At 38.3% G+C, this 14,150-nt stretch overlaps 1 protein-coding gene across 1 annotated transcript in view; it reads right to left on the bottom strand.

Annotated features, from left to right (window-relative positions):
* The window catches only part of LOC134740768 (dynein axonemal heavy chain 7), a 40,704-nt gene that overhangs the window by 11,025 nt on the left and 15,529 nt on the right, over positions 1 to 14,150 (bottom strand). The window contains exons 26-55 of the mRNA XM_063673368.1: positions 13,846 to 14,011; positions 13,593 to 13,738; positions 12,633 to 12,758; positions 12,191 to 12,313; positions 11,155 to 11,315; positions 10,256 to 10,427; positions 9,136 to 9,318; positions 8,762 to 8,893; positions 8,563 to 8,676; positions 8,356 to 8,463; positions 7,513 to 7,710; positions 7,196 to 7,319; positions 6,680 to 6,855; positions 6,091 to 6,242; positions 5,862 to 6,009; positions 5,497 to 5,709; positions 5,239 to 5,411; positions 5,012 to 5,153; positions 4,699 to 4,812; positions 4,506 to 4,616; positions 4,245 to 4,433; positions 3,845 to 4,074; positions 3,530 to 3,755; positions 3,028 to 3,210; positions 1,961 to 2,186; positions 1,718 to 1,863; positions 1,210 to 1,405; positions 1,048 to 1,118; positions 772 to 929; positions 345 to 498 (exon numbers count right to left, since the gene is read on the bottom strand). Of these exons, the coding sequence (XP_063529438.1) occupies positions 345 to 498; positions 772 to 929; positions 1,048 to 1,118; positions 1,210 to 1,405; positions 1,718 to 1,863; positions 1,961 to 2,186; positions 3,028 to 3,210; positions 3,530 to 3,755; positions 3,845 to 4,074; positions 4,245 to 4,433; positions 4,506 to 4,616; positions 4,699 to 4,812; positions 5,012 to 5,153; positions 5,239 to 5,411; positions 5,497 to 5,709; positions 5,862 to 6,009; positions 6,091 to 6,242; positions 6,680 to 6,855; positions 7,196 to 7,319; positions 7,513 to 7,710; positions 8,356 to 8,463; positions 8,563 to 8,676; positions 8,762 to 8,893; positions 9,136 to 9,318; positions 10,256 to 10,427; positions 11,155 to 11,315; positions 12,191 to 12,313; positions 12,633 to 12,758; positions 13,593 to 13,738; positions 13,846 to 14,011 (4,761 nt within the window). The remainder of the gene's footprint in view (positions 1 to 344; positions 499 to 771; positions 930 to 1,047; positions 1,119 to 1,209; positions 1,406 to 1,717; positions 1,864 to 1,960; positions 2,187 to 3,027; positions 3,211 to 3,529; positions 3,756 to 3,844; positions 4,075 to 4,244; positions 4,434 to 4,505; positions 4,617 to 4,698; positions 4,813 to 5,011; positions 5,154 to 5,238; positions 5,412 to 5,496; positions 5,710 to 5,861; positions 6,010 to 6,090; positions 6,243 to 6,679; positions 6,856 to 7,195; positions 7,320 to 7,512; positions 7,711 to 8,355; positions 8,464 to 8,562; positions 8,677 to 8,761; positions 8,894 to 9,135; positions 9,319 to 10,255; positions 10,428 to 11,154; positions 11,316 to 12,190; positions 12,314 to 12,632; positions 12,759 to 13,592; positions 13,739 to 13,845; positions 14,012 to 14,150) is intronic.

The following is a 14,150-nucleotide window of genomic DNA, read 5'->3' as shown; positions in this document are numbered from 1 at the left end:
CGCAATAATCCATTTAGAAAAGTTTGTAATAACTTTTCTTACAAAATTTTGTACTGTTGGGATATTTAGCCCAATCATTTTGTTTGCTTTTTCTACCCTACCAGAGTATTTAAATAGAGGACCAACTAGCGATATTCTCTCCAAACCTGCATATTAATCAGTGAGATACAACAAATCACCGCATATTATAAAACCGCAGCCATTTAGAGAATGAGATGCGTTTACGCACCCAATGTTTGTAACGATTTTTGCTTTTATTAATACGCGATTACGAGATACCGGCTAGCAATGGGACGACTATAGTAAAGGAGTTCATTTAATAGTAGTTTGGTTAACGAATTTACCGGCTGTCCAAATTGCACCGCATTTTCCAACACTCTGCCAAGGTCCGCTTGAGTCATTCTTACTACACTCAAGTTGTTGGGCTTCTCCATGTTCTTAATCCAGCGATTTGCCTGGCCCTGCGGGTCGATCATAAGTGGCCATCGACGGGCTGTCCTGTAATTTCACAAGAAATAAATGTACATCTCAAAATAAAATACTCCGATCTTTAACACGAAAGAATCGTAAAACTAGCGAAATTTAAATGAAATAGAGAGCTTACCTACTCCGTAAAAAAAGTAAGCCAATTAAGAAATTCGCACGCCAGACACACCTGAGGCGAGTTATTTTTGGCACCAAATTTAATAATTAATGCTGCTATGAACTAGGGATACAGTTTGTAGCGGACCGACTGAGGCCTAAGATAGCAAGAAGAGGAGATATCCTTACATGATAATAATGGCGCTCTCAACACTGAAGTTATCAGCCGGCAAACCGTCGATGTTCCACTGCTGGATGGTGACGGGCTCGCCCAGTGATTTGATGAGACTGTAGTTCAGAGTGCATACAATTCCGCAGTCGTGACATACGTGCGCCCATTTTTTTATCTGCATATTGGACATTTTAACTTACTTAGGACAAATTAGTATATTTAGTATTAAAAGGAATAATTGTATATATCACTCCAAATCCAACAAAGGTCAAGCCAATACTCTTTTAACTTACCTGTTCAATCCGAAAACTAGCTGTGAATGGACCTAGATAAGCGATTATACCCGCGGCAATAAGAATGTCACCTGCAAAAAATAATTCCAGTCACTGTTTTCAACATTTGTACCTACCTCTGCTTGTACAATATTATGTGTGCACGTAACCGAATACCCTTACCAGTTAACGAATTATAAGTTGCTCGTAGATCTTTGGCGATTTGTGTCCATCTCGTTTTTTCTCCTCCTAAACCTGATATAAGCATTTTGGCCCGATACAACTTGTTACTGCAGTCCATCACTTCGTCATCGAGTTTCTTTTGTTGGCGACTTTGTTCAGCTAATGCGTCTTCTAATGATTTTAGTTTAAGTTGAATCTAAAAATATGTACGCAAAAGTGACAAGTGAAAGTAAAATGAAAGTTTCGCTTCTCGTTAAAAGTCTCGTTCAAAAATCCTATGAAAGCAGATGTTACACGATAGCGGGTTTTCAAGTCATGCCTAAAAGATTATCCTCCTCTGTTTAAAAATTTAATGTGTAAGAGACGTCTGTAGTTGCCCGTGATTTACAAAATACCGCCTAGTGGTGCTAACGCAGTTGAGATTGATGCAGATCTGCACACCAGAACAGCAAGCGTATTCATATCCAATATGAAGGCCGCTTAGGTAGTAAGAAAATGCAATATTTACCTCCCTAAGTTGGGCCTGTTTGACGGCAAGAGCGGCCATGGCCTTATCATAGACGGCCTGTGCGGCAGCGAGCCTCTGCTTCTTCGGTGCCACCACCTTGGCCACTTTGTCGTACTTTGTCATGGCTATTACCCACTTGCACATGCCTGCAACATAACAACACGTCGCGCTAACATGTGAATTTACGATTATTCATCAGGCCTATAACTTTCAAAACGAGAATATTAGACAAATCATGTTTACCCTCAGCAGCGACGGAAACAGCTCGGATCTTCTCTGGCACAAACCCCTCGTCCTGCATGACGGTCTTCATAAGCTTGGCCATTACGGCGGGCGGGATGTTGTCCTTGTCGTAGTTCTGCAAACCCTCCAGGAACTTGATGTCGTTCAGTAGCTTCTTTGATGGGCCCCAATAATCTTCAATGGTCCCTACCCCTGAGGGATTTGGAACCTTATCTGGTTTCATTTCCTGAAGAGTGCAGGTATTGTAAATATGTTTCAGGTATAGGTTATTGAATATATACCTAGTTTGGTAGGTTATGTATTTAATCTGCCAGCAATTTTTAATGAAGAAAGCTCGAAAATTTCAAGAGTGATTATATGGCATTCTATACTTATTTAAAACAAGCTGTGAACAAACCGAAAAACCATGCACTATTTATAAACACTTCTACATGCTGTTTACAAAACCCTTTGACTTACCGGGTCGTCCTGTTGGCAAGAAGCATAGAAATAAATAAGCAAAACAGACTTTGAAAAAAGTATGCAAAAGACAAACAACGTTCTCTTTAGTCAATTCAAGAAAATACCCAAGTTTTCGGGGTTTTATTAATTAACCTTTTAACAGGCATGATGCACATGCGCGTCCAGCGTCTATGGACGGTTTACGCAGTAACGCAGTAAGTAGGTATAGCTTGAAAACAGCTACATGCAAAATATGCACAATGCACATAGCACACGTAGTGTTGTTTATAAACCTAGATGAAGATAATTATCCGAATATTGTAAAACGCATTATTTAATGCAAATATAACACAGGCCACACCCGTTATATGTTGTACTTTACCAGATTTTAGATTCATAATAATCACGGCACAATAAAACAAGGTATTCACTTCTCGGTTACCATTGGTTGAAGTCATAGTCATATACCTAGTTTTGCCTTTTTTTTTAAAGATATTCAGTTCACATATTTTTCCCCATTTTATAAGTTTTACAAACGGGATACGTTATCATACGTCTGACGTACCTAGTAATATAGTTCTGAGACACCGACTTCACCAAATGTCGCGGGAAGAACATGATGTTACCTTTAAAATACAAATAGCTTCCATGACAAGTTTAATGCCTCTCGGCGGGCTCTTCATGGTCTTGATGAAAGTGATATCCTGAGGAGTTAAAGTATCCAAGGCTGCCAGAGCAGAATTGAGAATCGGCATGGCCTCGGCTAGATCCGCGTCGCACTCATCTTTTATACCTTGAGCTTCTGTTGCCTAATTAACAATAAAAAACTTTTTTATTACCTACATCCGAAGTGTAAGGTGGAGATGCTAAAACAATGCCGGGACTATCCGAATTAATACGTGAACCCATATTTTCATAGTATTATATTAGACATATGTAACTATGGCCTATGGCGCTCAACTGGCAGATACAATTCACATTAGTTAATTTTATAGTCCACAAATGTTTAATATAAATATTTAGTCATTAAGTACCAATGCGCCAGATCATGATTCATGATCAACCAGATTCAATTACTCACATGTGTAATAAATTGCAGAGATTATGTCATTGCATTTCTTTACAAACCTGCTCTTCAGCAGCTGCCTGGTCGACTAATACATCGGCCTCAACCAATGCAACTCCTTCTTTCTCCTTCTCCACTTTAGCCGTGGTTTCCGCCACAGCTGCAGCACCAGCAGCCAATTTCGGCTGAAGCACTACTAAAGCCTCTTGAAGTACTGCTACTTGTTGTGCGGCGACGGCAAGCTGATCTAATCCGGTCAGATATCGCTTCTCACCCATAAGTAGCTCTCTGTTGATGGTATAATATTACATTTAATATTATGAAGGCCTCGACAAGAGTTAAAACCGTTTGCTGTACTTAAATTTTCTTGTGCTTACGTTCGCTTCTTAGTCAGTAGCGCTTTAAACATGTTAATGAGCTCGAGGTAGGCGGTAGGCGTGACGTAGTTATACCGCTTCAGCCGCAGAAGGAAGGCACGTGTAAGTTCTTGCGTGTCCGTGTGGAACACTTGGCATAGCTTGATGGCGGTCTCCCGCTCCAGGTCTGTTAGCTCTATGTCCTTTAAGAAACGTGTCGCCACCGCTAGTAAAGCGTCCGGAGGCCATTCCTAAAACGATAAAATAATCCTAGGACATACACCATCGCGCACATTAACCGAATAAAGTATCAGAATAATTGCCTCACAGTAACATTCCCTTCACTCCATGGATTTAGTTACCCTTTTGATTTACGTCGGCTATAATTTGTAACGCTATTCGACATTATCTCCAATGATACCTGGAACCAGTCAATGGTGCAGCAGTTAACGAGCGCGGGGAACTTGCGGATGCGTGTACGCAGCGAGGTGCCGGCGGGAGACATGGCCAGTACGATGTGCAGCTGATCACGCACGATCGACACGAAGTATGCGTACAACGCTGTAGGCGTGCCGTCCGTTTGTAACGACTTATCTCTTTGCCTATCAATCTAAAACAAACGGGTTTGACTCAGAAGAAATTCTAGAGTATTTTTCTTCTATCGCACAAAAAAGTTACTTACGACTCTCATCTTTTCACACAATTCTGCTTTTTCATCAGCACCAAATATATTAGGTACCTCTCCCGAATTTAGCATGTTATTTACATCTTCTAAAAAGCCTTCCTCTTTAATCTATAGTATAGGACAAAATATTAGTTTGTAATTTTCATAATGAGTAGCAATTATTTTAATACCCACACGTTTGGTTACTTGCCTGAGATTCAATAAATAGGAACACCATCATCAAATCAGGAGTGCTTGATTTCTTAAGTAAAGTTTTCAAGTCCTCTCGCCATTCTGTTTTGCCGTAAGTTCGACTCATTTCAACCTGTAATAAAATTTGGAATGATACAAAAAAATTGCCATGTGGACCAAAAGCCCTTTTACATCTCACCGTTTAATATATTATTAACCATAAAGACATCTCTATAATAATATGGTGTCAATGCCATTGTAAATTTTATAATGCCTTGTGAAAATGGCCTTATTGCAAAAATGTTTTTTTTTTGACGACTATGATCACTTACTTGGAAAAGATCGTAGTCATTGATATGAGCTGCCAGGCGCGTGAGAGATTGTCTCCCTGAACCGCCAAGTCCGACCAGTAACGCGTGCGACCGGGGCTGCGCCAGGACACGGCAAATACGGGACACATGCTCAATGGCGAATCTGTTTTTTCGCAAATTATAATCATTATAATATTTACCAACCGTAGGTACGACGAAGGAAAATAATTAAATGATTGTAAACGCACCTAAACAGCACGAGATTCATCGGCTTTTTTGACATATTGTTGAACTCTACTAAAAAGGCGTCTACTGTCGAGTTCAGATGTTCCATATTAGTTGTCTCCATATAAAAGCGCGTGTCTACTTTAGGATTTGCGAAATCGCAATAGATCAAGTTTCGAAGATGATAATCAGTTATCTGTAAATATAACAAATTTGCTGTATTAATACAACCAACAACAATATTATAGAACACTAACATATTAATGTTATGGCTAACCAACCGTATCGTTAGGTCCATCTAGAAGTCTTGAAAGCATGTTATCTAGTTCATCATTGAGATGTTTGCGTGTGGCGTCCCGCAGACACTCGACCAGCCACTGCCTGTCCGCTTCCTCGACCAAGCGGTCCGAAAATACCCGAAGACACTCATGCACCCACAAGCGCTTAATGGACTGCAGGGAAGGTGTCACTTCCGGCACAGATAGCAGCACACCCTGTATAACAAAGTTCCATATCATCATCATCACCAGCGTTTGTACGTCCCACTTCTGGGCTGCGCCTCTTTTCATTTAACAAGAGGGCTTGTGTTACCTATATATTTTTACAAAGAAACAAGCATCAACCCAATAATTTCGTAAACTCTCACCAGAATGACCCTTGAAAAATCACGTAGATTGAATGTGTAATGCGACTTGGAAGGTGTTGGTAGCAAATTCAAGCGGCATTGTTTGTAGACCTCCAATGTACCATTCACAATCTCTTCGATACTGGGATCGAATTCTTTGGAAAAGCCTCTGAAAGTATTGAAATATAAATTGATTAATGCCTTTTAAGCTTTCGTTAAATATGAAATGTATTATGTTACTTGTAAGCACCTTGTATCCAGATGCCACAACATTATCCTGCCGAATATAACCTTGAGAGTATCCTCGTCGAATTCGTCGATACAAAGAAAATTGAAATGGCGAGTTAACCTCGGAGTAATCAATTTTGCTCCAGGCGTTGGCTTGCCCATGGCGCACATAAACTGGAAAACATATTAATGTAAATAAGGAACTTGCATTAGAAAGTGTCAGGCGTACAGGCACAAAAATTACAAAATATCTGGCATAATGTTGTCATGACGACGGATGGCGAGGGATGACGACCGATGGGCCCAGCGAGTACTATTTTGGAGACCTCGACTGGGCAGCCGAAGCGAAGGAAAACCGCTAGCCAGATGGTCTGACGACATCTAAAAGACAGCAGGGCCGACCTGGCATAGAAACGCGGCGTACAGAGCACTTTGGAAAGACATGAAAGAGGCATATGTCCAGCAGTGGACGTAAACATGCTGAGAAGAGGAAGAAGAAGAATGTTGTCATATAATTGTGCGTGCTTCGTTTTGCAAGATGTTACTACAGGTGAGTGTACACATCGTAGGCGGAACACTAGTAATATAAAAGTACGACAGCGTTATATTACCTGAACATCTATGAGGTGCATAGCAACGTTGGTCTTGCGGTCGTACCACAGTCCTAAATCTATGCCTTGTCGCAAAACCTCTATAGGTGGTTGAGCACCATAAGTCTCTGCTTGAGGCATGCTCACGTCATCTACAAATACTACAGAATAGGATCCCACTGGTGGCCCGAAGTAACCTGAAATATTAAATGCATGAGTTTTGTAGAAATTATAAACAACATGGGCATAATAGAGCCTTACTCCCTTATTCATAAAACTTTACGGGCCTGATTTAGTTAAATTATGTTGTATCCCTTTCTTACAAATACATAAGTCAAAATGACAGACAAAGACAAACGATTCATAGCTAATTCAGACCAGTAACGAGTTAGTCCATTAGTCTTTAAGCGATTTTGGTTTAAAATAAAATGTCGGAACTCGTTTCTCAGACAACATGCCGATTTTGATTAAACTCCCTAAAGGGTCCACCAATTGAGGTTAGATATGTTATAAATATTAAATTAAATGTGACATTACCTTTTTTCCTCTTATCAAGCTTGCCCATAATAATATCTTGAGTCTGATTACAATTGGTTTGAGCCGAGAAAGCCATTATGAGAGCCCTGTAGACTTTCGTATCTACCCTTTTTACTAGAAAATCCTAAAAAATAGGTTATATTAATAGATGACCCCCACACAGAAGGCAAAAACAATGTATAATTAGATTTTACATGCTAAGCAAACCCACAGGATGTCGTTGTATTGATGAAACGAGATGCACAGATATGCTTTGGCAAAGTACAGCAACATAGAAAAAACATTCTTAAAAATATACTTAATTCAAAAACACTAACAATAATGTACGACGACTTGCCAGTCCCAGTGGGCCCAACCATCATAACAGCCTTTTGATGCTGTACTAGTAGCCTGAATAGTGCTAAGTACGTGACGCTGTCCAGGGTGGTCACCAGTATCTGGTTCGGCGGGGTGTCTCTGCTGATAGGCGGCGCTGAGTTCACGTCGTCCTGCCACGGCTTCCATTTACCTTTGCCCTATACATTATTTTATTTAATTAACACTTATAGCACTAAAGTTAGATACATAGATAGATAGATAAAACGTTTATTTGGATGCTGCAAAACACACAATTTACAAATACATTAAGGGGCCCACTGACTATCAGTCCGCCGGACGATATCGGCCTGTCAATTGTTCGGATCTATCAAATATTTGTTCTAACGGACAGGCCGAAATCGTCTGGCGGACTGATAGTCAGGGGCCCCTTAACAAACAGAACAAAACTGAAATATACATTTTAATTAACAGAAAATGAACATACAAAATGGATTTACTTGCTGTACGTTGTGTGCATTGCAGCAAAAACAAAAGGGTTCCGACTCAGCTATAAGCTTCAATCTTTCGAGCAAAGCACTGATATTCCGCCGGAACCCAGATCACGTTACAGTTGGGTAAATATGGTAAAAAGTACGGTAGTATAAAAAGTGTGCATGAAGTGGTTTAAATGTGTTTACGAAATAAAATACATAAATAAAATAGAAATAAAAAGTGGCCATAAAATACATGTTATATGGAGCATAACATATACTTATGTATTTCTTTTTTGTATGCTTAATTTTATGTTCTGTATTAGTGCTTGTTATGAATAAATTGTTTCTATTTTGATTTCTATTACTGACCTCTTTAATGTATCGATAGTCATATACAAGTCCGTCTTTTGGAATAGTGAAAATGTACGGCTTTTCTGGCTTGTCTATCACCTTCGGGTATTTTAAAGCTTCCCTGATCTGAAAAGCAAAAATAGGTTTTAACGGAATATTTTATGGGCCAAAAAAGCGGTAAAGGTTTCGTCATCTTATCAACAATAAACTGAAATGAAACTATACCTCTTCTGGAAATTCTTTTTCAAGTAAACCTCTGAACATCATGTCAAATTTAGGGCGACTAGCTGCTTCCAACGTTGCCCCAATTGACCAAATAGCAGAAAAAAAGAATACACCCTTAAACATTTAATTTATTTAATAATTATTTGCAATAGTATCCAAAATGTAATTTAGGTATACATTGGTTAGTGCATATGCATACCTCTAATTGTGCCCTAACATCGAGTTCCGCAATAGAATCTGTATATTTCTCATCATAAAACTCATCCATAAACGTGTCGAATATATTAAAACATCCATTAACTAGATTACTACGTGATGTCACATACATTTGCTGAAAAACGAAAACTTTTTCAATAAATAAAGGAGATTCAGTTATTTACGTATTATAAGCAATAACGTATCTCATTCGGTCCGGGTGCCAGCGACTCTTGGTGTCATTTGTCATTTTGAAAAAGCTAACTTTCTGAATCAAAAGGGCTATAATTACAAGCATTGGTGAAAATCGGCGATTGATCGAATTAAATTTAACTTCTTGTTAAGCTTTACCGATGAAAAGTACTTCCATATCCATACCTTAAGCTGTCCCGATAATTCAACCAGCCAAAGTAATGGCGACATAAAGCGGTGGAAAAGCGCTCTGATAAGGGCATGAGTGGCTGTATTCAGAAACGGTGGTAGAGTATTTAACCAGGACTCTAACAAACATCGCCAACCCAAACCTTTGGGCTCCATATAAATCATACCGCAGCGTGATACCTGTCGAAACGTATTAAAAACTATATATCTAAAGTAAAGAATAGAAGGCACAAAATGCTTACTACATGTGTACAACTTAACTCGGGCAGATGGAAACATAGTTCTGGTTTTCTAGTAAAATGTAGCTTAAATTAGGATTGTATTCGTCATACCTTCCTGCATAAATAATTTGTTGACAAAGGAACCAATTTTTAAAGTTTTTATTTTGTTATGATACGACATTGGCCCAACTCACAGTGCATTTCGTGCGAACCAAACAGCGTGAGCGATTGAAATGAAATGAATAAAATTAAAATAATATATTTGAAACAACAATCTTAAAATTAACAGATATTAAATACCTATATGACATAGTTTTGTAACTTGTTGTCTCAAAGAGGATACCACTCAGCATGTGTTGGAACACATAGTGCAACGACGCTGATTTTCAGTGGACCCATAAACTTAAAACCTAAAACCTTTTAATTTAGAAATAAAATGTTATAATAAAAAACAATGCGGAGCAGGCAATCTTCAAAATAATAGCCAGCAAAAATCGATTGTCAAAATCGTATCATAACAAGATCGAAATCGTAACAAATTTTTAATTCAGAATCGGCGTCAAGATTTATAATATCGGTAATATAGCGAAACAAAGATTAGAATGTAATTAAGCTTAGAATCAATTTTAAAGTGGAAAAATTACTGCCTTGGGTAGGTTGTGGGTTTGGGTGGGTGGGTAGGTGCCCTAGGCCCATATAGTGGGAAGATTTGCTGACTATGGATGAGGTCTTAGTGGCTCAGTTGGCAGAGTCTAACCCAAGGCAGTAATTTTTCTCTTGTTAAAAATTAATTAGGACGTAATTCCTAAAGACAATGTTTTAAAATTTTCTTAAGTGAATTAAATGGCGAATTGTATGTAGCGTTTAACAGTTTGGGCGTAAAAATACTGTATTACCGTAGCAGGTGAAGCAGCCTCTAGATCCATAGGTTCAAATACTAGGTTAGTGGTGGGTGCCAGCTGGATGATCTCGCCACTCATCAGGCACAACTTCTTATTGTCGTCCAACACGGTGTTCAAGTTCTCGATCCAAATGGCGTCCACCGGACCATCGAAGATTAACCATTTTCTGAAATTTGATGAAGGTTTTTCAAGGTTCTTGGCATACTAGGGTGACTGCTATAGTTATTGGCCAATCCATAGTTTTTGGCCGCTCCACAGTAAGACAGAAGAAACAAGGCAATAGAAGTCGTATTGTTACACTGTGTGGCCAATTATTATGGAGGGGTCAATAACTAAACTGTCACCCTATTAGGAGTAGTAATAAACGAATTCTACGTATAACCTGCCAATACTGAGTACCAAAGCAAGTCTGGGCTCATTGTCCCTGCCATGCCGCTAACGCAACATTTGTTATTAATTATTATGTAAGTTTGGATTAGGAGTCGTCAATGTTAGTGCCTATTGCGCACTTAAACAAACGGAGAGTGTTTTATTTCAGATTTTACATATGGCACACGAGTGGTGTGCCATATATTGCAACCCTCGCGTAATACAAGACTCATACATGAGTGAGAGCGGGACACTTAAATACTGTTGTATTATCAATATCGTGTTTTAAATCAGAATATACCTATAAGTTTAAAGACGCGAGCCGCAAAAACTAACCCATTTAGTGCTGAGTGCATGGTTAGTGAGAGCCGCTAACGCTGATTGGTGCTCACGGTCAAGGTCGTGTCAAAGTATTAAGTTGAAAACCATATCAAATTGATAGAACAGAATCGGCCTCTATATGCATTACGGGAGATTTTCTCTTGTAGTTTGTGCATGCACTCTAAAAAGGGTTATCAAATTACCTGTTATCGTTAGGAGACACCGCAAAAGCTCTGTAGCTAACTGCCAGGATGCCGTCGGACCACTCGTGGGACACGGGATCGAACTGCCCGTATAACTGGCCCATCGTGATCGATTTCGGGTTTATCACTGTCCACTCTACATGATTCTCGTCCATTAATTTCTAAAAAGCAATGATGTGTATACTTCGTTTTTTTAGCATTAGATAAAACTTCGCAGATGTAAGCTTGTGGTTCTAAAAAGGGCACTTTTTATGGTAAAATTTTGAAGTAAATTATAAGTATTGACCATGCTACATTAGATCATTCCATTATTATTAACAATAACAGAGCCTGATAAAAACGTTTACTTCCGTGGAGTTCTTTCTAATGCTAAGAAAAAACGAAGTACCTATAGGCAAAGAGGATATAATAAGATAGAGCGGTACTGTCATGGTAGATTTTGTAACCACAGTAACTTCACTGCCATCTATCGAAACACTTTAAAACTAAAAATGAAGATTTATAAAAATACGATAAAATGTATTTAATAATGGATAAATGATTTTTTTTATTTGCATTAATTATTTTTATGTTTTTGACCCATGTTCTTTCACTGATATGCGTTAAAATTGTTAAATAACAAACGAAACCGTCAACGCCATCTATACGACAGTAGGCCAAAGCTAGTAGCGCCCTCTGATCGAGAATCAAATTTTCTTGAATTTCGAGGCACGTTTTTTCCTTAGACTGTATCCATCTATTACGGAGTTATATCTATCTTTGCTATAGGTTAGATACATTTCTGCACTAATGCTATCATGATTATACATCGCGTCGCGTATTACATAGTTAAAAGGATAAATGTGTTAGTAAGTAGAAGAGCGCTATATCCATGTTGTGTCCATTGTGTGCATAATAGTAGGGTCTAGATAATTTTTCTTTTGTTTAGTTTATTTGGGCATTTTGATCTACGTCTCTTTTTAGCCTAATGCGCTTCGGTTTGATTTAGATTCGCTACTGAGGTGTACAGACAAATAACAGAGAAACGATGGCACACCTTGTCGTGCACACAGCCTAAAGCTGCTCCAAGGGCATGATAGCATTTCGTTTTTCCGGAGAAAGGGAATCCTACCAACATAAGGCCGTGTCTTACGAGGATCATTTCATACAATTGAAGAACCTGAAAAAGATGCCGATCGTTTTTTAGTTGTAACGTTAACGTAATCCAATATTGTGTTATATGTTATATCAGTGGAGTGGAGGGAATGTGCTTTGGATAGAGCCAAGTGGCGGGAAAGAGGGGAGGCCTTTGCCCAGCAGTGAGATACACGAACAGGCTAATAAAATAAAATAAAAAGTAAATGTTATATCATTACTTAATTACGCTTAATTTTATACAAATCAGAATGTCACTTTAAATTTCATTTTATGTTGAGTTATATAAATTCCGAATTACTAATTCTAATAAAACTTAATAGTTATTAACAATAAAGTGAAACCTTCTCAATGAAAAAGTCGGTGGCTTGCAAATTAAGCGGAACACAGACTTCTTTACAGCACTGCACTAGATGCGGCAATCCGGCTTGTGGCAGTGGTAGACCAGGGAACAGATCACCAATAATACCCTATAAAAATAAGATAAACAAGTAAATTAAGTTCCTAATTGGCTTGTTAAAGTCATAAATCAATAGATATTACAAAAACTCATTGTATACAATGTAGACTGTAGAGCTATAGAATTATACGTAACACGACAGACCATCTCAACTAGACGGAACATTATGAAATTATGAAATTATGAAATTATGACCATCTCAACTAGACGGAACATTATAAGCTCACTGGCGGTCACCGTACATAGGGGCTACGGTACATAATACTAAATCAGTACGGCTAATTTAGTATGAGGACGCGACCGCTTATAATTTCATTACATTACATGGGGTCAATTAAAAATATTTACAGAATTATTTTTTTTAGAAGTGAACTTGAGCTATCAAAGTGTAAAATAGTGTAGGAATCAACTAAGTTCTGCTGTTCGACTTTACAAGTAAAATTGCACCTAAAATGGAATTCAAAAGAAATGGCAAATTATATAAACAAATATAACAGATTTTGTTAGCATCTGATATATAATAAGTATAACCTAACATTTTTATGAAGGTTGTTTTTTACAGAAATATTATAATCATCATATATTTTACGTAACTAGAAATAATTGATGTGCACAAACTGTTGATAGGATCATGATTTTCCTAGAAGGTTGTGAGATTACGAAGTAATGAAGATAAATTGTTTTGTTTACATTATTTGAAGTTTCTATGGGGTCCACTTCATGTGTGGTGACCTCGCGCTCTTTGTAGACGTTTCATTATGCTGTGTCTGTGTATACTATACTGTGAGACAACATAATCGACTCAGTAAATATATCGTCTCGAACGGTATAAAAAGTATCATACCATGAATAGCGGAACATCGTGTTCGAGAAACTTGGGCAGATTCACGTCCTTGATTGAGCGCAGCAAGATGACATCCTCATCCTCGTCAGGATAGCGCAATTTAAGCGCGCCTGCCGCGCGCAGCACTGATTTCACAGCGCGCATGCCTATGGTAAAGTGAGTCATATGATAGAGTGAGTCGAAGCTTCAAAAACAGGTGGAGAGAATTCATTTTATTGAAATTACATACAAATTTAAAGTGAATTTAACTTACCGTAATCGTAGTGACTCTGTGATGACAGCTGTTCCGAGCACAAGCGGTAAGTAGCAACAATTTTGACAGCAAGTGGTTTTGCATTCAAATAACCAAATGCATACAACTCGATTTCAGAAATAAGAACGTAATCCGGCACCATCATGGCCACAGAACGGAATAAAGCCTGAAATATTAAAAGTAAACATTTGAACATAAATAAATGTTGACACACAATGAAGAACGCAATGGAATGCGGTTTTTCTAGGAGAAGACACAAAAATAGACGACATGCTATTATACAGAAATAAATATAAATAAATAAA

This window comes from Cydia strobilella, chromosome 4 (genome assembly GCF_947568885.1).
Source record: "Cydia strobilella chromosome 4, ilCydStro3.1, whole genome shotgun sequence".
In the NCBI taxonomy this organism is placed as follows: Eukaryota; Metazoa; Arthropoda; class Insecta; order Lepidoptera; family Tortricidae; genus Cydia; species Cydia strobilella.
The sequence above is the reverse complement of the archived record's forward strand: the minus strand, read 5'-3'. Positions and strand labels throughout refer to the sequence as shown.